We start from the raw sequence: 26,438 nt of genomic DNA, 5'->3' as shown, positions 1-26,438 counted from the left end.
AAGTCCTTTCTTACATTTAGAAGAGGAGTGAAAGAGTACTGTCTTCTGAGATGTATAAACATTACTCTGCTTGCCGCCTACATCATGCTGGTTTTTTGGTTGACTTGCTCTTTGACCCTGAAGATGGAGGCAGTACATTCCTCTGAAATATTGTTGGACGTCTACCACATCACATAGTGTTTCATTCCAGAAGCTAGTAATCTTTTTCGTCAGTGTTTTGAGAATATCAGGACCAACATAGAAGATTAGGGTTTTCAGTTTTTTAGGTAATGTTACTGTTCGTTTCTGGCCTTAAAACTGTAAATGATATGGCTAATTAGTGTTGAAATGGTGTTATGATAGGTGCTTGATATGTGAGAGCGAAATAAGCATGTTATGAATGTCCCGTATCTGTCGTCATATGTTAGAGTGACTCTCGATGGGGTTTTGGATTTGAGATTGGATTTATTGACCACTTAAAGGTTGTAACTACAAATAGGTACAACACTATTGCTAATTTCCACAATTTATAAATCACTACAGCACACACTAAGTCTTTTCAGCCTGCTGTGTTCTCACCAGTTGTTCTTCAACTGCACCATCCAAGTCTTGTCTTCATAAACTCCCTTACAATTGCTAACTTGTAAACTTGTCTGGGTTATAACACCTCAGCTTGGACTGCCTAGAAGACACTGTTCATTGTTGTACATCAATTTTTTCCATGGAAACATGTTTGTGTGTGAAGTCATTACTTCTGATGAACATTTTCTTGACCTTGGCACTAGTTGGAGTTGAGTAGTCAGCTTCATGCCCCTGCCGCTTTACCCCTGGGAAAAGATCCCCTTTTACACACATGATAGGAGGCTGGATGGGCCCCAGAACTGGTTTGGACCACATGGAGAAGAGAAAATTCTTGCCCTACTGAGACCCAAACTCCAGCCCCTCCATTGTCCATCCTGTAGCCAGTTGCTATACCGGTTATGCTATCCCGGCTCCTCAACCTTCAGTACAAACTGAAAATTGAATGAGATGATGGTTAAATATTCTTAACTGTAGTCAGTAATATCATGACAGTCTTACAGTCTGTTCAGTTTAATGTTTAAAGTGGACAGTGCAGTATTTTGTCTGTGTTCATAATATGCATGGAATCACATAATGTTTGGTAGCCAGCACTGTACTAACCTCTTGACATTTCACGTGCTGCTTAGTAATGTCCTATCATATGGCCTGTAACTTTGAATGAAACAATATTGAAACCCATGTTTTCGTATTTCCTTGTTCTAATGTCAATTTGTCTCTGTGAGTCTTAACGCGAGCGTTACGTTACCGCCACGTACTGCTGGGGAGGTAGGGGTGATCCATAGCTCAACATGTCACAATATTATAGTATTACTGTATTATAGTATAATAATATATTACAATATAGTATTATGGAAGTATTATAGTATTATTGATTGATTTTCCTATCCTCTGCTCTGTGGTGAAGTAAATTAATCAATTTCTAAGATGGTAGCACCTGTGAAGCAAAGGTGTCTAAAATTATAGAGAAGCAGATTAGACAATTTCAGGCACTGTGTTGAAACCAGTATTAGATGTAAATATATTGCCTTGAAAATGCTACATACAACTTACACTCCTCTCAGTCTGACATCAGGTGGAGTCCACTTACTGGGATGCAGAAACAGTTGTACATGTTGGATCTGCTATATTTGATTTCTAATTGAATTAGTTTTATTAAAATAACACATTTACAATGCTTTCTTTTTACAGGCTGTATGCATTTGTCTTGCACTCATATGTTATACCAGGACCTGGTTCAAGCTCAGTCTAGTCTGGTGTTGCTGTCTTGTCTACATCTCCTTTATCTTGTCACTCCATATGACTTTATGAGCCAGGTTAAACCTAATCCTGCAGTGTACTTCTCTGTGGTAGGCAAGATTCTGTATAATCATCATTATTTTACTTAATAGCCATTCTGAGTATGTCTATATGAATTTAATGACTTACGAGAAAGATGATCAGGGACAAAGTAACAGGAGACTGGTCAAAATTCTATAATGAGGAATTTCATAATTTTTACTCCTTGCAGAACTTACTAGAATGATCAAATCAAGGAGAACTGGGTGGGCAGGGCATGTAGCATGGATGGGAACAAAGAGAAATACGTATGAAGTCTTGTTAGGAAAATCTGAAAGAACCACTAGGAAGACCTAGACCAAAGAACTAAGCTGAAGCTAATGAGTGTAAATGCAATCGCACAGAAAAATCCACAGTACTTCGTCATATTACCTTCTAAGAACCACGGCTGTTCTTTCCTTTAAACACAATTATGCTGTTGACAGAAAAGCTGTTCTAAGTGATTAACATTGAACTGTGGCAGTTCTAATATTATATATATGTAGATTTGATCAGCTTGTGGCATGCAAAGAGTCGCATCAAACAGATATAAAATTACATGGTTAGAAATTCCATTAAATAAACATTTTTGTATTGTCTTTCAGTACAACAGACTGGATGTAAAGGACATTAAGACAACAAATGTTCTTGGAATATCTGAAGTATGTATGGCTCGCATGGTAACTGGACAGGTTATGAAGGTAGAAAGTTTTGTTTGACTTTATTTCATACTCTTTTTAGTTAAGTTTTTAATTTGAAGACCATGTACCGGCCAAAAAAAATATTATTTCACATTATGGTAATTTTATTATGAAATAATTTGTAATACTGTTTCCAACAGAGATATCTATCCTTTTGCCCTAAACATAGTGAAACTGGATTATTGCCCCCCTTTCTATGTTAATGAAGTGTATCAGTTGGTTATATGTTTGTAAATATTCTTCTGGTTGTCGCGGCTTGGAAAGTCATGCAATATTTTATTACTGTAAGTAAAATATTGATGTTACAGTGTTCTATGTATGTATAGTGGAACACTTATGCCAATAATTCAATGCACTTTCTTGTATAGATGAAATGTTCTGTCTATGAATACACTGGTCGCTCTGTTTATGATGCCATCAATCGACAATATTTTGATCAATGATCTATCTCCCATAGGGTACCATTGTTTAAGATATCAAGCAGCTATCAATTTTAGCCAATTACAGCTTTCCTAAGTAGACTCAGCAAGCCTCAGTCAATCAGTGACATCCTTTTATGAGGGTTTGGAGCTCAGCTGGTTTGCTTTTTAGTGTTTGATGTGTATTGCTTGTGGAAAGAACTCTTTTCAATACTTTGTGTTTTTTTTTTAACCCAGAATTTGAATAAGATTAGTAACAGTGACCCCCTAAAGTAAATGTGAAAGGAGAGAAAGGGGTCAGTACAGGGGGGACCCTTAACAGTTTCTTCAGAAAAAGACTAAGATTAGAGCCATCAACATCTCAAGCCAGCTCCTGTAACGATCTCTCAATTTTTATTTTTTGTTCTATTTGAGCACCTTTATATGCACTTTTTATTCATTATTTATTTATGTTCCTATTAATATTAATGCTTTAATATGTTCTTATAATGCTTGTGTATTAAGATTGAATGTTTAAATCTCGTGAACTATGTTTTTAGGGCCCAAAAAATCAACTTCTCATCATCTTGGAATGAATTTAACTTTAACATGTATTTCCTATATTCAATTAATGATGATTTCAGTTAACAGCGGTTTCCATGGAACCAATAATATCATTAGCCAAGGGATCGCTGTATGTGTAACTTTGGATGGAAGAATACCTTCAGTTAACCACTTCTATGCTACATGCAAGATACTTTGTTTAAATGCACCATCCCTTATATGCCAGATTCATTTGTTGTTTGAGAAGATCAATGAAAGAAACATCTCCAACCAAAGCCATGTCATAAGTTGGTGATCATTTGTTCACCTACTCACCCTGGAAGTCTGAATTCGATCTCAGGATAGTCCATGTGGGATTTATGGTGAACAAAGTGGCACTAGGTCAGGCTTCTCTGAGCACTTAAGTTTCCCCCTTCCAGTTGTCATTCCATTGGTACTCTGTACTTAACTGTCATCAAATGCTGGTACAGTAGGCATTCTGAGGGCACAGTACCAATCTCATCCATCTCCAACAAATTAAATCTCCCTTCATATCTCCTCAATTAAAGCTTACTACTCATGCCTTTTCACGAATATGTGTTAGACTTTACGATGGAAATAAGCAAATGGAAGAAGGTTCTTTAAGTAAAATTCAGCTTGGCAACGGTTAATGGTTGATGTATGGATAATGAAAGATGATACCTTTTTTTTTTCTTTCCCCACTCTGTAATAGATACTATTTGTTGCTGGCTTGAATCATGTAAATTACAAGCTATTGTCATATCTAGCTGCAGATTAAACCAGTTTTCTCAACCAATTGTCCATCTACTGTTAGTAATTTGTCAATTTATGCTGGTCCACAAATTTTAATTTGTATACTTAATACCACAAGTTCCTAGAAGACAGGTTGGACTTACAGGATTGAATACGGAAAAGTTTCTAATTGTTTTGGAAATGTATTTCAAAGTTCATGGTCAGAAATTCTGATAGAAAATGCAGAAAATTCTGTACTTGTTTACAAATTACTTGTTCAGTTTTTTTCATTCCATATACATAGAAAATGTACTGGTAGGACTGACGAAAATGAGTGCAAAAGGAAAACAAAGAAGGCAAGGGATGACTTTAACCCTAACCTGAAATCTAGCAGATAAACACAATGTTGCTAATGAAGTGAAGAGTTATTTATAATAAGCATTTTTATCTTAGTGCATTGGGAAAGTTATATGTCTCCAGATGTTTGAGAATAATTCTTCACTTTTTACATGTTTATATTTGTTTACTGATGCCTGCTTGCTGTTAGTCAGGGCAGGAGAAAGTAGTTCATCGATTCTACTTAACGCTGATGCTGTATGATCTGTGGAACCAGAGGTCCCTGTGGGATGTGGCAAATGAATTTCAGGTTCCACGTGGCATTGTTCAGAACCTCATGACCTCTGCAGCTGCCTTCTCTTCCTGTGTATTACGCTTCTGTGAGGTTAGAAAATACAGTATTCACAGAAGAGTCATAACAGAATTAACATTTTTACTGAGGACACATCTTGTCTCTTATCAATGTACAGCCCCATGGAAGATGTAATCATGTTAGTATGTACAAAAAATACACAGATATGCTCCTCTAAATATGATGAATCTTGTGCATGCTTGTCACAATAATGTGATGCACAGGCGAGAAAAGATAATGTTTCTCACGTGTAATATATGTCTTACATATATGTATTTCATTATAACACTTGGATGGACCGATGATCACCTTACGGAACTACAGTCAACTCTCGATTATCCGGGATAATGGTGGGGATGGAAATCACGATTAATCGAAAACCCGGTTAAGACAAATTTTATTAAAAGTAGTACTGTAATACTGTACCTTCATAATACTATAGGCCTACCTGTATTTAAATTTATTCAACCTCATTTTTATGTCATCTCATGGCCTATTTAATACTTTTTTTACATTACACTGAAATATGAATTAGTTATTTCAATCACAGTCTTCAACAACATCCAACACTTTTTACGAATATTCACACTTAACACTTAAAAAAATTTAATATTGTCGTTTACTTTTTCGTGGCATTTTCCTTTTTCTGTTGAATACTTAACACAACACGCTTCCTTTTTACACCCTGACATTTTTCTAATGCACTTGAAGATCGATACAAAGATACTAACTGGGGTGACATATCTGTCCTTGAAACTTCCCACCCCTACCCTAGAACATTGTGTTAGCATAACGGGGCCAAAGAATGCAGAGCTCGGTTCACACTAGTGCGAAAATAGTGTTACAACTCGCCATGTGAAACAAAAGTGAATGAATATTAAACAACATATAAGCCTCAAAAAGCCTCAGTAGCCCTGGTTAAGCCACAAACCAGTTAATCCACCCCCTGATAATCGAGAGTTGACTGTACTTCAGTTTCTCAGTTCAGTATATAAATTTTTTCTTTTGCTTAGAGATGGTAGTTTTTGGTTGTGTCTATGCTTTAGTCACATACTTGTGCAATACTAGAATCCATGATGCTCTTGACAGAAGTTTAATACTTTTCATATATTTTCATTAGATATTGACTTTTCCTGAAATAGCAGCAGCCTCCATGTATTTTCCTCCTCCTGAAAACTTCAAGCTCAGTGGGTTAAAGTGTAAGATAATCACTTAAAAATACGGTGGCACATTAAGATGTAAAATAAAAAAGCCACAACTGTTTGAAAATGTTGCAGACCAATACTTATCTCTGTGTCATAGCTTCAGAAATACTACCATTTACATTGTCACAAGTATGATTTTATAAACACTGTTTTTATGTACAGGAGATGAATGAGTTTTGGGCATTCAAAGACCTCCTAGTCAACTTTACTGAACAGCTTTCTCACTGTTGTACATCTGAGCTACTGCCATTGATGGATTTGCCAGCAGTTAAAAGAGTAAGTTCTTTAATTCTTTAAGATGGTAATCAGGTTGGTATTTAGAATGCCAGTACCCCTGCTAGAAAAGTCATTGAGCTAGCCAGTAAATTATGTTGTGTTGGTGGCGTACTTACAAAAGGTGAAGGCACATTTGATCAGAGCTGTAACATTCCTGGGAGCCAGTTTGACCATGATATTAAAAGTTTCATATTTATTCCTGTATACATTACTGCATGAAACCTAACCTCTTCAGAGAGTTCATGAAATTTGGTTTTTAGCATGTTCAGATATAAAAGGGGGAATAATATATGTGTGTGTGTGTGTGTGTTGTAGCGTGTAGAGCTGTTACTGGGTAATGACATTCAGTAGCTTTACACAAATTTCAGATAGTTTTTTTTTGTAATGTCATACTTGTGTGTGATTTTTTAACAATACAGATTTGTTGATATTAATGACATGAACAGAAGATGGGTAACTATTTGAGCATAGATTCAAATTTTATGGATTGTTTTAAAGATCTGAAAGTCTCCATTACTAAGACATTTGTTTTCTTCTGCTGTGTAATTAACAATTTTAAAATTTTAAAATTTGGACAAGAATTTAAAAGTTTAAAATTAGAACTAAAGATTTTATTATGGTGCTATTACAATAAACTCAAAATTAACGTGTGTGAAGTAATCTACGGGTGGACAGCTATCAACGAAGTAGAAGTTGATAATGACAGGGAGAGTGTTTTAGATGTTAAATTTTGAACTGGGTGCAGTGTGACAGCGACGTGAGTGTTATACACCTGATGATGGCCGTCTGAGGCCGAAACATGTAGTGTAGGGAGCAAGATCAAAGACACAAAATATATTGTTTGCACTTGAGACGGAGTTTATATCATTTAACATAATCAGATAGTCATCATCATCAAAACTTAAATACTCAATACAACAAAACTGCTGTACAGCAATACATTCCATATATCAAAATAACATTTAAAATTACATACATGATCAAAAGACCACCAAGATCCTTAATATAGTAATATAAAATCTATTTTCTTAATATATAATACACCTGAATGAATGTATGAGGGGTAAGCCTTCTTGGCCCTTGCACGGCGACCTACAGTGGCCTATTGTGCTTTGTATTAAGGGAAAGTGTAGAAACTGATATGAGTCGTATGGGATCATCATAGTTTGCCAGAAGTTACTGGTATATTTTTCCAGCTACATGAGTGAAAATTTATTATGGCTTCCTAAAGAAGTGAACATTGTTCAGATATGTGTGTTTAAATTATATTAGTGTATGTTTATCTGGCAAGTACTGTGTTTGCTCATATTTTTAATTCTATATTAAATTTATAATTTTTGGTATGTTGTTATTATCATAATGCATGTTCACTGTGTAGGGACGAGCCAGGCAACTGTACAAAGCTGGCTACAAGACACTGCAGGACGTGGCAAATGCTGATCCAAAACAGATGGTTCACACAATTGATCACATGTCAAATAAGGTAGCAAATCAGATTACAGCTGCAGCTAAGGTAAGCAGCCCCTGCAGCATTCATTCATGTATCTTGATATTTTTTCACGTATTTGTGTTATGGATGTTCAGCCTACAAATGTAAAAGGTAAAAGAGGAGTTCTTGGAAGAACTAATTGTCCAATATAATATTTTTATAATGACTGAGCCATTGTTACAAATCATTTCAGAATTATGGATGTTCAGTTCACCATGTTTTCATAAGGTGGCTTTGGTGGCAGTATAAACTACTTACTGTTATGTGAAGGAAACCTTGCGAACAGAATATTGTGGCACTTCCATTTAAAGTTCCTTGACTTAAGTTTTCTTCCATTTAGGGTTCAATTTCAGTGATGCCAAGTCCATAATCCCAGTGTTAAAATTCCTCCATTTAATATTTTCTTCGTTTTAATATTAAAATCAGTTGTTACCGAAATAAACCTTGAATGGACATTTAACTATATGGAATATTGTTCTATGCCTTTCTATTTTTATTTTGTTACTCATTGTGTACACTTACTGTTGAAAATGAAGCTGTCATTTTATTATTTTAAAGATTCTCTTTCCTCTTTATGTTTCCATTTGAGGGCATGAATTATGCAAACAAGACACTTTGTGAATTTGTGTGATTGTTATTACAGCTACTACTGAAGCAAAAGGCAGACAGTTTACGAGCAGAGGCAGAAGAAATGTTAGAAGGACTTCAGTCATCTCCAAAATCATGCTAAAGTTTAATGAAGACTGATTGACACAACATGATTTAACTTGAAAACTGTTAGGGATGGTATGTTATGCCTCTTATTAAATGGTGATGGGCTGTATTTCAGGGATAGCCTAAAAAATACAGAACTGATTTCACTGACCTTGGCATCATAAAGTGGCATGCAATGAATTTATAAATTGGAAATCCTTTTTGATATATGGAAGGATCACCAGAGGAGCAATGGGGGCATTTTACGAACACACACCCATTTCACCTTATTTGTACTTTGGGTTGCATTCTCACCTGTGTTAATAATGTAGCATATTGCAGTGCAAGAGTAATGGTGTATTGTTTGTAACTGAAATATGAAAGAGGTAAGCTGACTCCAATTAATACAGACTGGTAAGCATTCCAAGAAGCAGAGTTTGGTTTATGGGGAGGAGGTGTCTGCATGTTGCATCTACAAAACCAGTCAGTGAGATTAGATGGAATTTGATATTGGAAGCAGAGAGTGAGATTATTAGGTAAAATTAATTTTGATTTTTATGCAGAGCCGTAAATTAATTTTTTTTTCTTTGTGCACTAACTTAACATAAAATATATATGCCTTGAAAGTTCCACATTTTGTATCATAATGAACTTTTTTTTGGAATACATTCCATATTTGATGTACAGCATACCAAAGTTGTGTGTATACACTGAAACGTTTTGCCATCTTGCTCAGTTGTATCCACTTCAGATCTAAATATTTAGATATGTTTTTGAAGGCAGGAATTCTGATGCTTCAGGAGTGAAACATTTTAAAGCAGGACTCTTTCCTGGAAGTTCTCTGGCCTGTATGATGCTGCAAAACTCAATGGTGTCCATGCTTAGATATGTAATTGTGTAGTGATTTAGCTCAGATGGGTAGTATTTTGCAAGTGATTCCAATTGTATGTGGTTTATGTTCATGGCACTATTCAAAGCTGGTGGTAGAGAGGATCACATTGCTTCAGGAAGTGACTCTGTGTCTCGTAGGTTACAGGTTTTAGTAATTAGAATAAATATTAGTGCTTTTTCAGCCCTTTCGTCATAACACTCAGTTTCTTAATGTGGGTTTTATGCACATATCACTTACATTCACATGTTGATTCATTTTGCAACATGTTTTGGTTTACTTGCATATCATTCATCAAAGTTATAAGCTTCACTGATTAAAATTGGGTCTTGAGCTAGCTAACCAAGCCAATTTCATTGTCTTCAGTATACTGTAACTTTGATTTTAACCTTCAGTTTTAATCAGTTAAACTTAAAACTCATGAATGATAATGGATTGTAAAATCTAGCAGTGTACCAACTCATGACAGTACTAATATAAGCCCTTATAAGTCACATTATTGACAAAACATGCTGTAAAATGAGTTAACGTGTGAATGTAAGTGATGTATGCATAAAAACTGCACTATAAAAACAGAATATTGTGAAGAAAGAACTGAAAAATCATTCATACATATTCTGTTACCATACCAGGATGCTGAAGTATAATATTATGTCTGGTGATTAGATTTGTTTGTTATTTATGGTTGTTCATGAAGATGTATAAATATAGATTAGTTCAAATGAAATAAAAGAGTGACACGGTTACATAAACATGTAACCATTGAAGAATAGGCATAAATTGTTGTATGCAAAAATGCACGTAACTGTAGTTATTGAAATTTATGATATACTGTTAACTGGAATTTTTTATTTATCATGAAAATTGAAGTAATTATTTGTAAAATTGTTAAAATATATGTACCAGTTATCAGATGTGACTGTCACTGGACTCTGAAATGTTGTATGGAGTTCATGTTCATTGACCTTCATGGGCAGTATGGAAAGGTGGCAGGTGTACAGATGGGCACCCTGTGCAGATCTGACTGTATGACTGAGATGAAACATGAAGCTTCTCTTTTCTATTCATGGAAATAATTTCTATTTGACCATTTTGTGTTAAGACTTAGTGAGTCAGTTAATTTTATTACTTAGAATTCCATCTTTTCTGCAACTTTCATTGATGTGCGGTAACTGTGACTGTTCGTCACTGTCACAATACATTTATGTATTTGTTCGCATCATGTATTGGCCTCACATGGCAGTCGTCGGGTACTGCCACATTTTTAGTGACTAGATGGGTCTGAATTCATAATTGGATTTAGTGAACTATTACAGATCCATGGCTACAAGTAATTGTAACTGTTTCACTAATTCACACACTAGTTCACTAGAGCACAAACTTAAGTCTTTTCAGCCTGCTGTGTCTTCACCAATTTTCTGGTAACAGCTTCCAATGGTGGATGTTCCCCTTCCTCTATGGGTTCCCGAACTGTTCCCATCCTCAGCTTCCAACTTCTAACAGCAACAGGTCACAACGACTGTACTGCAGCAGTCCTAACACACTCACTAACTCATCAACCAACATTTCACTGACTGATTGACTCCTCACTATCCAGCTTATAACATCTCAACATGGACCACATAGAAAACGCTGCTCCTCTGTTGCAGTACAATTGTTGCCATGGAGTTGTTGCATTTGTGTATATTGGTGGAGCCATTACCTAGCAACGGCTGTTATATAGTTGCATATTTTGCGGTCCTTGCCTAACAGTGGGTCTGCATGCCACACTGTCGAAGCCTCTTGGTTGGGAATGGCTTAGGCTTCCAGACACTTGGAAAAATTGTCCATAGCAATAAGGAAGTAGTGGTTTCCTTGGTCGCTCTGTGGGAAGGGCCCTTCCACATCAATGACTGTCCTATGGAATGGAGCCCTGACACTGTACTGATGCATTTGGCCCTGATTCCTGATTCGGGGGTCATGACTGGCTGCACAGGTGTCGCATTACCAGCAAGCCTTCTCAACATTGATTGCCTGGAGCCAGCGGTACCTTTGCTGAAACTTATTCAAGGTCTTGTGACATCCAAGTGACCTCCTGATGGTCCACCATGTAGTTCAGTCAGCATGTCATTCACTCTCCTCTGAGAGAGAATTATCTGGGCTATTTTCGATTTCCATCGATGGATTCCGTGTGGCGCTCTAGTATGCCATTCCTCAGAGCAAGGGATTTTCATTGGGCCCAGTAGCTTTTGTATGTGGGGCTGTGGTTGGTGGTGTATTTCCATTCTGGGCACTGTCCAGCCTCTGCTTTCTCCAGAATGGGCCCTATGTCCTGATTGTTCAGTTCTGTTCTCAGAGCCACTGGATCCCAGCTGACAGCTGCTACAGCAACTCAGACTGTGTAGCTTCAAATGGTAAAATGATTAGTGAATCATGTATTGAACAGGATGTGAAAGGAAGCAGGTATGGACTAATTTGATGTATATTTCATCATTTGCCTGGAGGGAGTGAGGAAAATCACAAATACCTCAGCGAGGAGAGTGGATGCCCCAGGCGGGATTCGAACTAGGAAGGTCCCTAGTGCAAGTCAGAAGCGTTGCAGCTTTATAATCAATCAGATTAACCTCTAGACTTGTATTCTGAGGAAGTGATCGATACTGGGGTACTGCAAGATCAATCAAGTGACCCACAATAATTAGCAACTTACACTTTTAAGTGTTCCAATATAAGTGTGAGGAATAATTAGCTGCTCATTGAAGACTGCTGTCATCTTGGATCTGACATCATATACTCTGGTAGAATTGTTTATATGACTATTGTATGTTGCTTCAAAAGATGCATGATCAGTCAGTACCATCTGGTGGGGAGTGGCGATACTGGATATTGTTACAAATAAGAAAGGAAAAAAGAAAGCAGGCAATGATTTCTTTTTATATAATTGACCTTGAAAACTTTCAGAAACCTGCTGTGTTTTTCAAGACAGCGTATTTCAAATTTTTTATACATACAGGTATTGAATCCTGATTTATTGTAACATCAATTGACATCATTTTACATTTTTCTCAAGGAATTCTCTCATGTATTTGTTCACCGTGTCAGGATCATCCTGCTGCACAAAATGATTGGCTCCCTTAACAATTCTTCCTTCCAGGTTCTTCACATACTTCTGAGCTGCTGGTACATGGGCTGGCAGCAGGTACCTATCTAGTTCACCAAATATTAGAAGTCCATGTGGTTCAATATCCAGCTTCATTTGTGACGGACTGGAAGGGCGAATTCTCAGAACATTAGCCCTATAGTAGTTCAGTGCAGGTGTTAATCCCTCTGCAACACACAGTTGTAGTTACAGAACTTATCATCATTCTGATCAAATCTAATAATGATCTATAATATTCAGCATATGAGTACAATTTGAATAAAAAGCTGCAGAATTTTCCATGGAAATAAATGCTAAGATAATTAAAATTATGGAACCAATTAGAAGCAACAGTAAGCATTAAAGGAACTATACTAGAACAGATTAATCTGTTTAATTACATGTCACAGAATGTATCCTGTGATGGACAAAAGATGTGAAAGAAAACACTGTAGTTTCTTTCAAAATACAGTACACTTAAGTTGTCTGGTATCCAAGCATCTAAAATTCTCATGCAGCCATAAAATATTTACCATTCTTATACATATACTTAAAAAAGTGGCAATGCACATATGGTCATAACATAATTTATATAAATGTATGTAACTAAAAAGTAAAAAGGTATAGTTTTTCCTGTGCCTAATTAACTAAGCACTATGCCATGAAGACATATGGAGGAGCAGTGGTATAGTTCCACCATTCTTGCCCTCACCACGAGATGGAGATCTAATCGCTAGCTTTATGCCCTGGCTGCCTTACCCCCAGGAAAGGGCCCCCAGTACTCATTACATAGGAGGCTTGAAGGAGTTGAAACATAACTATCAGTTAGCTTTCACCTGTTCTCTTCTATTTACATTTCAATTGAAGTCAGTTAAAAATTCTATTATTTGTGGAAAAATGGTTGGTCTATCATGTGAAATCCCAGTACTGGGGCATGGCAGTTATTGTTTTGTTTGTTTTGTTCCATAGAGGAGATATGATGGTCAAATTACTGGATGGCCACAGCATCCCTGTAAGGCATCATATACTCAAATAGAGCATAATGAACCAAAATTATACCCTCTATGAAATGGAACTGTAGAGGTGTGCAGTGCACTCTGAAGGACTCAAATTTAATACTGCTTTGAGCTGAATGTACCTGAAAGTGGATGTACAAAAATAAGTCGAGGCTGTTACAGAAAATGAGATGACTGGCATCTTACACTTGCTGTAAAGTGTGCTTGATTCATAAGTGTTCAAAATGCAAAACACTCACCTGGTTTGCTAAAATTATATTTAAATGCCTCAATATCTTCATCAGAAACAGTGAAAGGGGTTTTTGGGTTCTTTCCTCTGAACAGTCGTCGAAACCCTCTGAAGTCAAAAGACGAAAGGAAGAGTTCTGGCAGATATGGAAGTTGGAAGAAACACATGTACCTGAAGAGAATATGAAATTAATAATAATAGTAATCTTTAAACAGGAGAGAGATATAATCTGCACTGTTCTTAACCATCATTTATTTTGATAGGAACAAAGGGTATCGAAAAAGACTGTCGAATTTACAGTAGTATGGCCCCATCTGGAATTGATAATTTACTGATTTTTGTCCTGTTATACACTAAACATTTTTAAGCATATTTTATGTAGAAGATGTCAGTTTGATGTAGTGGTACATACTTCCAAGAAAACAGGAGCTCTTATTTGGACCTTGGCAAATAATTAATTGTCAGTTTCATCACTGTAAATGAGATATATCACTCATCAACAATGACTTCTTATTCTCACCATATCTTCAATATTTGACAGCATCAACAAAATAAAGTTTCTTATGTCATCTCTTTACAGAAAGCTGGGATTTGTTTTTGTGATGAGCCATTTTGGGGAAAATTTGAACTCTGTGTAAAATGTGGGTTATGGTAAACTGATATGAAACTGATTTATTCAGCATTCTGCATTCATTTTATATGCTTCATGCAAGTAATGCCTAACAAATAGACACTCTATTCTATAGTTACATACATACATATTAGAAGAAATAAAATAATTATTATTTGCTAGTGAATTTTATTATAATAAAAGAACTATAGTAAATTTTTTTCCTCATTATACTCACAAAGAACAGAAGAACTGTTTTGGGTTTTCTTTTGCAACTTCAGGAAAAGCTGGAAAATATGGAGCATCCATGATGATATAGCTTTGTACCATTTCATGGTGCTTCAGAATAAAATTCCATGCAATAGCACCACCCCAATCATGAGCAACTAAAATGATCTTTTGTCGACCTGAAATTACAGGAAAAGGTACAAGGTCAGGCTATATTAGTTAAGGGCTTCGTGCAATCTGCCACACTTAACCTACAATTTCTGATAGAGTAAAGTTGGACAAGACTGCACGTTTTCTGTTCTATGTTTTTTCTGGGCTAACAGTCCAAACAAAAAATTTAAAATAAATCAAGTGTATTCTTCTGTTAGAAACATGTAATATTCATAAAATCTTATCAGTACTTTAAGCAGAAAATAAAAGATGTGCAATATTACATGCTGTGTGGGGGTAAGAATGGGCATTTCTATAATATTTAGTCATAATTTTTATTTCAAGCTATTTACCTCACAGATGAGCAACAAACCTTGAACTAGCATAATGTAACACAAATCACAAATATAAACTTCCCCTTCCTATGACATATATTCTGCATACACCATTCCTCACAAGCTCCACCCTGGATCCACTCCTTCAGAAGATCAGTGAACTGCTCAGGACAGATACATTCTTTTCCTTATGTTTGTGTATTTACGTTTTTCCTGCCCTTTTCTCTTTACATCGTGGGTCTTGAAATGTGCTCTGAATGGTGATTCAGTTAACGGCTCTGATTTCTTCCCTGTTTAACAGTGGTTTTGAGCAGCCTGTGCCCATGGAAATAGTGATATATCCACTCGGACATAACGGCACTGACTGCAACAGTTGCTTATAACATTTATATTAAAGGTTGTTCATTCATACCAGCTGAACAGTAGTTCCTTGGGGAAGAAACACGTTGCAGTTGAGAGAAGAAATTCAAATTTCAGAAAATATTTCCTTGTTGAATACACATACTCGGTCACCCCAAAGCCCTTCACTGCATTCCAAATTGTAGCTGCTTTAACACAGGCCTTCGTGAAAATAGAAGCCACCTGTTGAATTAGTAATCTGAGACCTATGTGATCAATCGCTCTCTTATCACACTCAAAGAGCAGAAAGCCTTGAGAGGTCCAAATGAATACCTATCAAGGGACTGGGATTTGCGGCTACTGTGAGATGGAATGGAGAGCATATGAATATGAGATTTCCCTGTAGAAATCAACTGCAGGGAGAGAAGTAGGTCTATGCACACTAGAGATGAACCCATACTGTTACTGCAAAGGGATGGAAATTTTATATCTCACTATGGGACAAATACATTGGTAGGCAAACCATTTATGTTGATAAATATTGTAAGTATGTGCCTTGATTGTTGTATGAGGGTAAATCAGAAATTATCTGCACTTTCTCCATAACACATCTTTAGGTTTGTCACACTGCCTCTTACGCATGCATTGTTAGAGTTGGTACGACTGTGGTCACGTGATCGAAGTTTTACCTTGATCGTATCATTTTCCTCGATGCTGTGACAGTGTAAACATGGCTGCTCTGCTAGCATTGTGCACCAATGATTAACAAAGAATAGTGATCCAATTTCTCTGATTGGAAGGTGTATCAGGGGCTGAAATTCGACTCAATATTTCGTGGGAAAGGTGATGCTAACCGTTTTGTGGGACTCAAAAAGGCCTACACTGGAAGACTACCTGGAAAAAGGGTGTACAATCAACAGTGCAAGATACAGTGATTTGCTGGTCAACAATCTGAAGCCTTGCTGGTCAACAATCTGAAGCCAGCAATTCGCACCAAACGTCGAAGCCTATTGTCGAAGAAAGTGTTGTTGTTGCATGACAATGAACACTCACACAAGGACGACCAGACCGTTGAAACCATTAACCATTTGTGTTTCGAGGTGCTGGAACACCCTGCCTACAGCCCAGATCTCGCCCTTTCTGACTATCATCTCTTTGGACCGCTCAGAGATGTTTTACGGGGTTTTTGATTTTCTACGGACAAAGAAGTGGGGGAAGCGGTGCATAAATGGTTGCGCGACCAACTGAAAACCTTCTTCGTTGAGGGAATACGCAAGCTTTTGGACTGCTGGACCAAGTGCATCGAAAAGGGAGGAGACTATGTAGAAAAATGAAGTACTTGTTCAACCCCTACTTTTGTATATATGGATTGGAAAAACGAGTGCGGATAATTTTTGACTTCCCTATGTATAAAGTCATTATGGTACAGTTGAAAGTCTTCTAACAAGAAATCATGATACCTTACTTTCTGGGCCTCTCTCATATCTGACAAATTTAACCTAGTCAAAATCCACAGTATGTTCTTCCCAGAGTTAAAGGAAACAGAAGTAGTGATGGAAGTAGTAATGGTGGTGATGGGCTGCGCCATAGCTCAAGCATTAGTTGCTGGCTTCCCACCGTGGTGGCCCGGGTCTGGTCAAGTGGGATTTGTGGTGGACAAAGTGGCACTGGGGCAGGTTTTCTCCGAGTACTTCGGTTTCCCCTGCCAATCTTCATTCCACAAATTGCTCCACAATCACCTATCATCTGGGGCTGGTACAATAGGCCAGAAGTGGCCACAGTATGAGGGACTTAGTCTCACCGCACTAGCAATAAAAAATGGTGTTGATGGTATACACCCTGTAATATATCTACAGCTGGAAGCAATAAAAATCTGTTGACCAGACCCTCTCAGAGGTTGACAGAGGCATGGGGCACTTCCATTTTTTGAGGTCCCAGTATATTAAAAAATGAAGAATGCCAAAACAGAGTTACAAAAACTGTGATACATTTACATGTTTACATTTAATAAATTAATGCTTTTAACATACAAAAATTATATCTGTCTGTATATGTATATGTAACTTCATTTGGAGATAATGCCAGAAGTCTAAATTTGAGGCTCTCTGTGAACGTGATGTCAGGACCAAATTCCCCCCGCCAGGTGATAAGTCCTGCCATTGACTACAACAGGATTCAATCATATTCTTGTCTGCTTACAAGCTAAAGTGCATTTTAATGTTCAACTGTACATTTATTTTACTCAAAAATAATATTAATAACACAAAATTTGTAGGACTGGAGGGCTGAACAACAGAAAGCAGATTTTATACAACCGCTTCTTAAGCTCTTACATGATATTTCTCTTCTTCATTGTCCTTTCAACATGACAGAGTCAACAATTCCATGACTTTCATCTAGTTCCTATTTATTCTCTGTTTAAAATGGGCAAAGTTTTCCATATCAGACCTATTTTAATCCAAATCCTTCTGTTACTGTCATTTGTAACTCTGTGTCTTCTTATCTTTCAAGGCTTCTCAGACGTTTAACTTTGGAATTTATGGTTTACAGTTGTTTTTATCTATGCAACTGACATTGGCCCAATGCCATTGTTTTTCACACTCTTACAAACAACTTCATTCTTGAGCATATTATGCACTACTCTGCAATTTTACACACTTTACTAACTTGACGCTGACTTACTACACATAAAAATCTACAATTGCATGTACAAGTACAATGATGGAAAGCTATCACATTACACACTTTGAAATTATTTTTCTCTGCATATTATTGAGTAAGCCCATTAACTGCAACTAAAATTTTAAATACTGATTTACATGGTCATTTGTCAGTTGCCTGATTTTTAAAGTGAAAATTGTAGATTTTTAAAATAGTACTTTTGGGCCTTAATGAAACCTATGTTTTATGTTACACAGCTTTGGGAAGGGGGTGACAGTGGTGGTGTCAGGTTAGAGACCAATGGCAGCCACTTGCAAACACAATGAGCCTTTGGGTTCCATAAACCCCAGGAATTTTCCTCATTATCTCCTCAAGAAGGACCCTGCTCCATGCAGATACTATGTTATCCATTTCTGTAACCTCAGCAATTTTTTGAGACTGGAAAATTTTCGTTAAACTACATACATGTAAAATATTGATAGTACAAATGAGAATCAAATGCACAGATAAAAACCGAGTAGTTTTTAAATGAAACAGCTTGATAGACAAATGTGTTTCTTTTTATGCACTTTGCCCAAAGAATTAAGGAAAATATACAGATAATTATGGCGGACATCCCAACCAAGATTCAAACTGAGCACCTCAGAAACAGTAGTATAGCTTTACACCTATGCCAAGCTGTCTGTACATTTATTTCCCTAAATGTACATTCATGTCTCATTTTCTGTTTCTCATTTGAAGGTTCTCTGATTTATTATTTCATTCTTATGTTCCTGTGGCCCATTTATGGTTTGTATTTATTTTAGTGTTTATATTCTTTGCCCACCAAAGAAACAAAATGGTATTTCACCTAAATACTAAAACACCAATCTGTATACAAACCTAAAGCCTCAACAACCTGCTTAATATCATCAACAAGATAGTCCATGCTGTAGTACTTTACACCAGATGGTTTCTCCGAGTCCCCGTAACCTCGCATATCTATTGCGACTGTCCTGAAAATGGAAATGAATGCATTACAAATTAGTTATGGCTCTGGAAAAACTACCCTCTATCAGGTAAGCAAAAACTGAATAAGCATGAGGATTTGATGGCACTGTATAAGAGACTAGGTCTGACAGTTGACATTCTATAGGATGAGCCAAAAGCCCTTGTTCACCTACCATAGCCAATGAGTATATTCAGACACCCCATGTACAGTAATACAGATACATTTCTCATTTACGTAAGTTACAACCAGTGTTGGATATGGCCTCCACGATTGTAGACACATGTTGTATCTACACATCTTACCTTGTTGGCAAAGTGACAATTCAAACAGAGGAATGTTCCTGATGAAATTTGTGATGGCTTCCTTCAGTTCAAGAATATCGTGAAAAATGTCTTTGTAAACTGCAGCTTTCATTTCTCCCCACACCCCCTCTTATTCTGTTGTTTTTATTTCTACTATGAAAAGTGCTGGTTAGCAGTGTTAACGATTATGAGCTTAAATTCTTCAGAACTAAAAAAATACCCAATTTCTGGAGTGACTGGTTTTAATAATTACTGCCATTGATTTTACTTCCAACATTTTCAGATATTTATTAGCTACAGTTATCTCATGAAAGCCCATTATCAGACCCTGACACAGATGGTAGGAATATACTGTCTTGCAACCAGGTCCAGAATTAAAACTGTGAGGGTCAAAATGTGGAAGCCCTATCAGTAAAAACAAATTTAGATTATGGAAATTATATTTGTTATTGTTATTATTATTAGAATAGCTAAAATATGTGTATTAAACTTTTGTCATTTTAGAGCAGCAAATTTCGAGTAACTTATGTGGATTCTATTTCTGTTTTGTGGAGGTCCTGGGGTGACCACTCCAGTTGCTCCACCTTAAATCTGGCCCTGCTTGTAACCATATTTAAATGCAGGGTAATGGCATTTGTATTTCTGTTGAAAAGTGTAACCCTCAGGCAGCTGGGCTGTGCAGTGTACCGACCCAAAAATATGACATATGATGGATAAGGGTTAGGATATATCTGAAGGAAAGGGGGGGTAAGATTGTGGATTGAATCCATCTGTTTATGGACAGTGTCCAGTGGCAGACTTTTGTGGACATAGTACTGAACCCTGGTGTTCCATAAGAAATGGGGTATTTCTTGACTAGCCGAACAATTATTAACTTGAAGAAAAACTCAGTATATTGAAGTTAATCATTTTATTATTTTGTTTCCAATATTTTTATGACATGTTCATATTCTTGATTTTATTGTAATTATTGCAAGACATGTACCTTTACCAGTCTATGAAAGATTATGTTATTCTTAATGAGCAATGAAAGCAGAATGCAGTGCTTGAACTAACTCTGAGCTGCTTAGTTTCATTTTATTACAAATGCATAATTGAAGCAATATGAATGCTAAAACTAAATTCTACTTGTGTTCTGTGTATTATTGGTCTAATTAGAAGTATCATTATATTCATTCCATTTCTGTATGTTGACTTACCAGTAATCTTTGGAGAATTCTTTCATTTGATATCTCCAGGAGTACCAGAATTCAGGAAACCCATGTACAAACAGCATGAGAGGCTTTGATCTGTCTCCTTTTTCAACATAATGTATTTTGATACCCTGTACATAAATCAAATAAATGTAATACAAAATTATTTGAAAAGCATGCTATATCATTATACATGCTAGTCATACTAGTAACACGTACTGAAACAAATGATTGTCCTTTTTTAGCTTACGTTCCTTATTTTGAAAGAATAAAAGTAGGTTTACAAAATCACCCTTCTGTCTTTGTGTCTGTATGTGTATCCCCACCTAATGTCTGAACCAGTCTTTATGAAACTTGGTATGCATATCATGGAACATGACCTCATCTCAAGGCCACACTTCATAAAACCCTTCTGTCACTAATACCAGCATTACAGCCTCTCAAACTGGTGAAGCAAAACCTTAATATTACTTGAATTCCCATACCAATCTTCATGAAACTCAACAGTGTACTTTGTAAGTCCCTGTTGTCAGTAATACCAAGTCTGCAGCCTCTCAAATTATATTTCTTCTTCGTTATGCATACACACCAAGGTTTCTTTCTACTTGTCATACCAAATACTGAGATTGTAGTGAAAGGAAAGTAGATTAGTTCTTCAAGAATTTCATGCTTAATGATAACATGTTGTCACTTTTTGTAAGGGAAGTATATGATTTGAAAATATTTGAAAACAAAGTGCTAAGGGAAATGGGTGCAGTAAGGAATGTAAAGAGTCATGTGGTGAGGAAGAATTTTGTGATTCATATTGTTCTCCAAAGTATTGTATAGGTTATTGTCATTGCATATTTCAAATGCAATGTATAAAATGAACACTTTTGGAAGTCATATCTGAATGTTTCAATATAAGAACTATTAGTACTTGACAGTTAGTTTTGATGTTTGAGCATTCACGATGACATTTCTTGATGTGTAGATTTACACATAACAAAAAATTTATATAGTGAGCATTATTCATAGCTTAAGTGCATATTGTTAAAACATCTTATGTGACAGTGTTTCCTGATCGTAGTGGTGCGCCTCTGAGGATGATTCTTTTGAATCAAAACATGTAAAGTGAATAAAGACTGAAGTGTTGTAAACCTTATGTCACACTGGACTGAAAATTATCCACTTTATGAATATCTATTAGTTTCTCAACGTTTCTCTGTGGAGATGGTCTGGTTTATGTGCATGTAACATCTGTATCATATGTAAACACAAATCCACCAAATCATGCAGCTGTTACTTGAGTGTTCCCACTGACAGAGCAAAAATATATCAAATTAAGCCAGGATTAAAAGATTGGATTATCTCTTTTATCTTATTCCTTACATTTACTCCCTAGAAGAATTTAGTTTTGGATATGCTAGCTCTGTGATTTTAAGCTTGCTCCAGAATACGTAAAATTCAATACTATTGCTAACAGACATATATACACCGAAATTATCAACACACCTTATCAGCCCAAATAATGATAACCTGATGTTTCTTAAAGGTCACCTTCAGTATATAAATCATGTTGCATATCAGTACAATATTTGGCCCGACAAAAGTACAAAGGTGAATTAAAGATTGCCTGGAATTCTAAGATTACTGACAAATTAATGAATGTAAAAAATAAGCAATTCTTTTATATTTTCCAGTTAGGAAGTCTTAGTGCTTATTCTATTCCTGTTCAGTGTCAACATAGAGACATGGTTCAAAAAATGTTGGCTCAATTCACCAGCCAGACAACATTTTATTTGCTAGCCACTTCTCTACAAGAGAAATTGTGCCTAACATTCTGCTATAATTACTTCACGCTAGCCTACTTATTATTCAGTAACAAACAAAATGTATAAAACATGCACCGATTTTTGGCTTTCACGGCTGTTATCTACTGAAGCCAATTTGTTTTTGTGTTGTTGCACTGTTTGGTTGATGATGATGTTACAGGTACATGCTGCCTTCATATTCAGGGTGGAGGCAGCACTGCCCACAACCATATGTTGTAACAACCCAAGAAGTGAATTAATATTGATATAAAATACTGTGATGGATTTGTGATTCTATGAAAAGTTGGGTGTTCAGGCTTACAGTGGCACGTAGTTTGGAAAAAAGCCATAGATTTTTTAGGAACATGCTGCCTCCATTTTTGGCGCCAAAGAGTACGCAAAGAAAGAAGCCAGAGAGAAGCTTGCCACTTGCTTCTTGCTGTGACAGTGAATGAATGCAATGAAATCGTGAGCAATTAGTTGTGTTAGTATGAAACAAATTTCATATTTTCTGGAGATTGTCCCTACCAGCATCATCAGGAGCTGTTCATTCCATACTGATATTGGTTCTTGATGTAGAGACAACAGATTTTATGTGAGTGACATTTCTTTACTTAAAACCCCACATGTTGCAGCAGTGAATGTTTGAAGTTATGTTTACGAAAGCATTGGAAACTGCCATTAACTGGATCATGTCTTTACTTAAGAACTTGTCCATACTGTTTTAATTTTATTCCATATAGCTGTCTTTGTCTTCTTGAAAATGACTGTCTGGTTTCCATTTCTTACCAAATTCATTCAACACTATAATAACGCATATTTTCTCATTGCACTTCAGCAAACGCACCATTTTGGCGTAGTATGGTTCATGTGTCCATATGTAACGGTCATTTCCTTCAAGATTGTAAGATATGTCTGCAGTAAGATAAGAATAAATGGGTTCAGAAGACAAACCCCTGGCTAACCCATTTGTTATAGCTATTAAGATTAGTTAATCTTAATAGCTATAACATTTTGTAGGAAATTTATGGCTATTCTCTTTATGCGTAGTTTGCTCCACAAATATACATGGTGTGTTCCCTATATAATGCTTCCTATTTTTTTGTGTTAATATGTAACGCCTGAGCTGGATATTGGTGGTNAACATTCCCGCCAATGTACTGTTAATTTGGTTGTCGTGCGACAGATAGCGACAGCAGAGCAGTCTACCAAATTGGTGTCTGACATAGAAGTGCGTATGAAAGAGAAATGTGTTATTGAATTTCTCACTGCCGAACAAATTGTACCCATTGACATCCATCGACACTTGCTAAAGGTGTACAGAGACAATACAGTGGATGTAAGCACAGTGATTCGGCGGGTAGTGCGTTTCAACAGTGGCGAAAGTGAAGTGCACGACAAGCCACGCCATGGGCATCCCTGCTCAGCTGCCATTCCTCACAATGAACAGCGCCCATCCGAACAGATCAGCAGATAACGACCAGGGACTGTCAATTATGAACGCTACAAGACAACGCTGGCAAAGCTGAAAGCCCGTATTTTCCGAGTCAGGCCAGAGAAGCAGACAACCTTTCGCTTGCAACACGATAACGCTAGACCCCATACCAGTTTGGCGACCACCGCGCACATTGCGAAGTTTGGCTGGACTGTCCGACCACATCCACCTTATAGCCCCGATTTAGCACCTTCAGACTTCCATCTCTTTGAGCCTATGAAAGACGGACTACGTGGGCAACATTTTCCAGACAACGATGCTGTCATTGCAGCTGTAAGAAAGTGGCTAGCCTCTGCTGGCGCAGACTTTTACGGGCGCGGCATACAGGCTCTTGTTAATCGCTGGCAAAGCTGCATAACGAATGGTGGTGATTATGTGGAAAAATAGCTGTAAGTAGCTGAAATATTGCTCTATTTAACTGCGTTATTATGATTTCTGTATCTGTTGTAGTTTTCTTTAAAAAAAATAGGAGGCATTATATACGGAACGCCCTTAGTACTATTTTGTCAAATGAAATGCTTTTTTAAAAATATGTACGCACTCATATACAGGGGTGGACAAAATAATGGAAAGACTGACGAGTAAGGAATAGCATAGTAGTGGGTCTGGAACGGAGTCCACTCAGCCTCGTGAGGATAATTGGGGAGCTACTTCAAGGAAATAGCGGCTCCGGTCTAGAAAACCGAGATTAACGTCCGTGGGAATCCGTTGCGCTCACGCGCCACCTTCTATCTGCAAAAGTTGGCACTACACCGACAAGCGGCGGTCGCTCGGTCTGTAATCGTTCGCTTGCGGACTAAATGCCACGGAGTTCTTTTTACCAACCTAGAACTTACATGATAAAGGATGAGAATGGTGATCTGCTTGCAGATTCCCAAAAAACTTTGAATAGGTGGAATTATTACTTTTCTCAGCTATTGAGTGTACACAGGGCTAGTGAATTGTGCAGATGGAAATACAAATGAGCCATTTGTACCTGAACGTGATGTGTTGTTGGGGGTTCCACCGGGAATTAAAAAAAAACGGCTGTATGACTGACGTAGCCTTCGTAACATGACAAACTACGTACATCATACCTTGAAGATGACATTCCTTCCAACTAGCTGTAGAAAGTTAACTGAAAACTGGATAATAAGCTATAGAATATATATTACTTCATGTGATTGCAATACGTGACCGCCTCTGTGGTCTAGTGGTCAGAGGTCCTGGCTACGCTTCCAGAGGTCCGGTTTCGAGTCCCGGTGCTACCAGATTTTCTGAGAAGTAGTGGATCTGGAACGGGGTCCAGTCAGCCTCGTGATGATAATTGAGGAGCTATTTCAAGGAAATGGCGGCTCCGGTCTAGAAAACCGAGATTAACGGTAGTGGGAATCCGTTGCGGTGACCACGTGACTCCCTCTATCCGCTAAAGTTAGCACTAACTTCGCCTACAAGCGGCGGTCGCTCGGTCGTGATAGTTCACTTGCGGACTAAAACCATGGAGTTCGTTTGTTTTTGATCGCAGTACGTGTAAGTATGCATATATGATACCGTATATGAATACAGTGATATTTTGAAAAAATTTGGTAAGAAAAGATAGGTTATGTACTTACTTTAAGGGAAAGATATCCATGAACTCCAAGGTCAGGGTCTGTGAGGCATTTCGGTGGTTTATCTCGCTTCTTCACTGGAAAAGCGGACGGATTCGAGACGTAACGAATGGCTAAACGTACGGACGTGTAGAAACCAGCAATACATGCAATAGTGTACACAAGTATAGTCTGCAGCAATGCCATGTTCACTCTTCTAGATGGAATGCGGGCAGACTGAAATAAACGTGAGGCCACAGCGATAATACAACTGACCAATGATGACAATGCGTTACCAGTTAAGGCAGTCGAGTGGCTCCACCCGAGTCTTTTCGGCCTTCGAGTCTATGCCATATAATGTTTCATGTCTCCCCCTCTTCTCAAACATTTCCTAGTTGTCAAGCTACATGCGCATGCGTAAAACGAAGAACACAGCATGGGCCTACCTACCTGTCACCGTTTAGCACTTACGTCACGCATCAGTCCGTCCGTCGCGTAACTGCAAAACGAGGAGCTTCATAACTCGTACTCTTCTCCAAGTATAATTAGAATGATCAAATCAAGGAGGATGCGGTGGGCAGGACATGTAGAACGAATGGGGGGGGGGGAGACGAATGCATGTAGGATATTGGTGGGGAAGCCAGAAAGAAAGACACCACTGGGAAGACCCAGGCGTAGGTGGGTGGACAATATTAAAATGGATCTTAGAGAGATAGGTTGGGATGGTGTGGATTGGATTGATCTGGCTCAGGACATGGACCAGTGGAGGGCTCTTGTGAACACGGTAATGAACCTTCGGGTTCCATGAAATGCTGGGATTTTCTTGAGTAGCTGCAGAATTGGCGGCTCCTCAAGAAGGGCTCAGTCCCGTTAGTAAGTAATCCGTCCGTCGCGCTTGCAATC

General features: G+C 37.4%; 2 protein-coding genes across 9 annotated transcripts in view; one reads left to right on the top strand and one right to left on the bottom strand.

Moving 5' to 3' along the window:
• LOC111863664 (helicase POLQ-like) overlaps nucleotides 1-10,448 on the top strand; it is a 32,012-nt gene extending 21,564 nt beyond the window's left edge. For all 8 annotated transcript variants that reach the window (XM_023850169.2, XM_023850170.2, XM_033751149.1 and 5 more), the window contains 6 exons: nucleotides 1,750-1,907; nucleotides 2,481-2,576; nucleotides 4,818-4,991; nucleotides 6,326-6,439; nucleotides 7,818-7,952; nucleotides 8,572-10,448. In XM_023850169.2, the coding sequence (XP_023705937.1) occupies nucleotides 1,750-1,907; nucleotides 2,481-2,576; nucleotides 4,818-4,991; nucleotides 6,326-6,439; nucleotides 7,818-7,952; nucleotides 8,572-8,658 (764 nt within the window). In that variant the 3' untranslated portion in view covers nucleotides 8,659-10,448. The remainder of the gene's footprint in view (nucleotides 1-1,749; nucleotides 1,908-2,480; nucleotides 2,577-4,817; nucleotides 4,992-6,325; nucleotides 6,440-7,817; nucleotides 7,953-8,571) is intronic.
• A 1,959-nt stretch (nucleotides 10,449-12,407) lies between these two features.
• Nucleotides 12,408-25,887, bottom strand: LOC111863667 (epoxide hydrolase 3). Its single transcript, XM_023850181.2, has 6 exons — nucleotides 25,560-25,887; nucleotides 20,686-20,810; nucleotides 19,076-19,188; nucleotides 14,719-14,887; nucleotides 13,881-14,041; nucleotides 12,408-12,813 (listed from the first exon to the last, which is right to left on the bottom strand). The coding sequence occupies exons 1-6, from the start codon at nucleotides 25,740-25,742 to the stop codon at nucleotides 12,536-12,538; spliced, it is 1,029 nt and encodes a 342-aa protein (XP_023705949.1). The 5' UTR covers nucleotides 25,743-25,887; the 3' UTR covers nucleotides 12,408-12,535.
• Nucleotides 25,888-26,438: the final 551 nt, after the last annotated feature.

This window comes from Cryptotermes secundus, unplaced genomic scaffold (genome assembly GCF_002891405.2).
Source record: "Cryptotermes secundus unplaced genomic scaffold, Csec_1.0 scaffold234, whole genome shotgun sequence".
Taxonomy (NCBI): domain Eukaryota; kingdom Metazoa; phylum Arthropoda; class Insecta; order Blattodea; family Kalotermitidae; genus Cryptotermes; species Cryptotermes secundus.
Note: the sequence above shows the minus strand (reverse complement) of the source record. Positions and strands in the feature narration are given on the sequence as shown.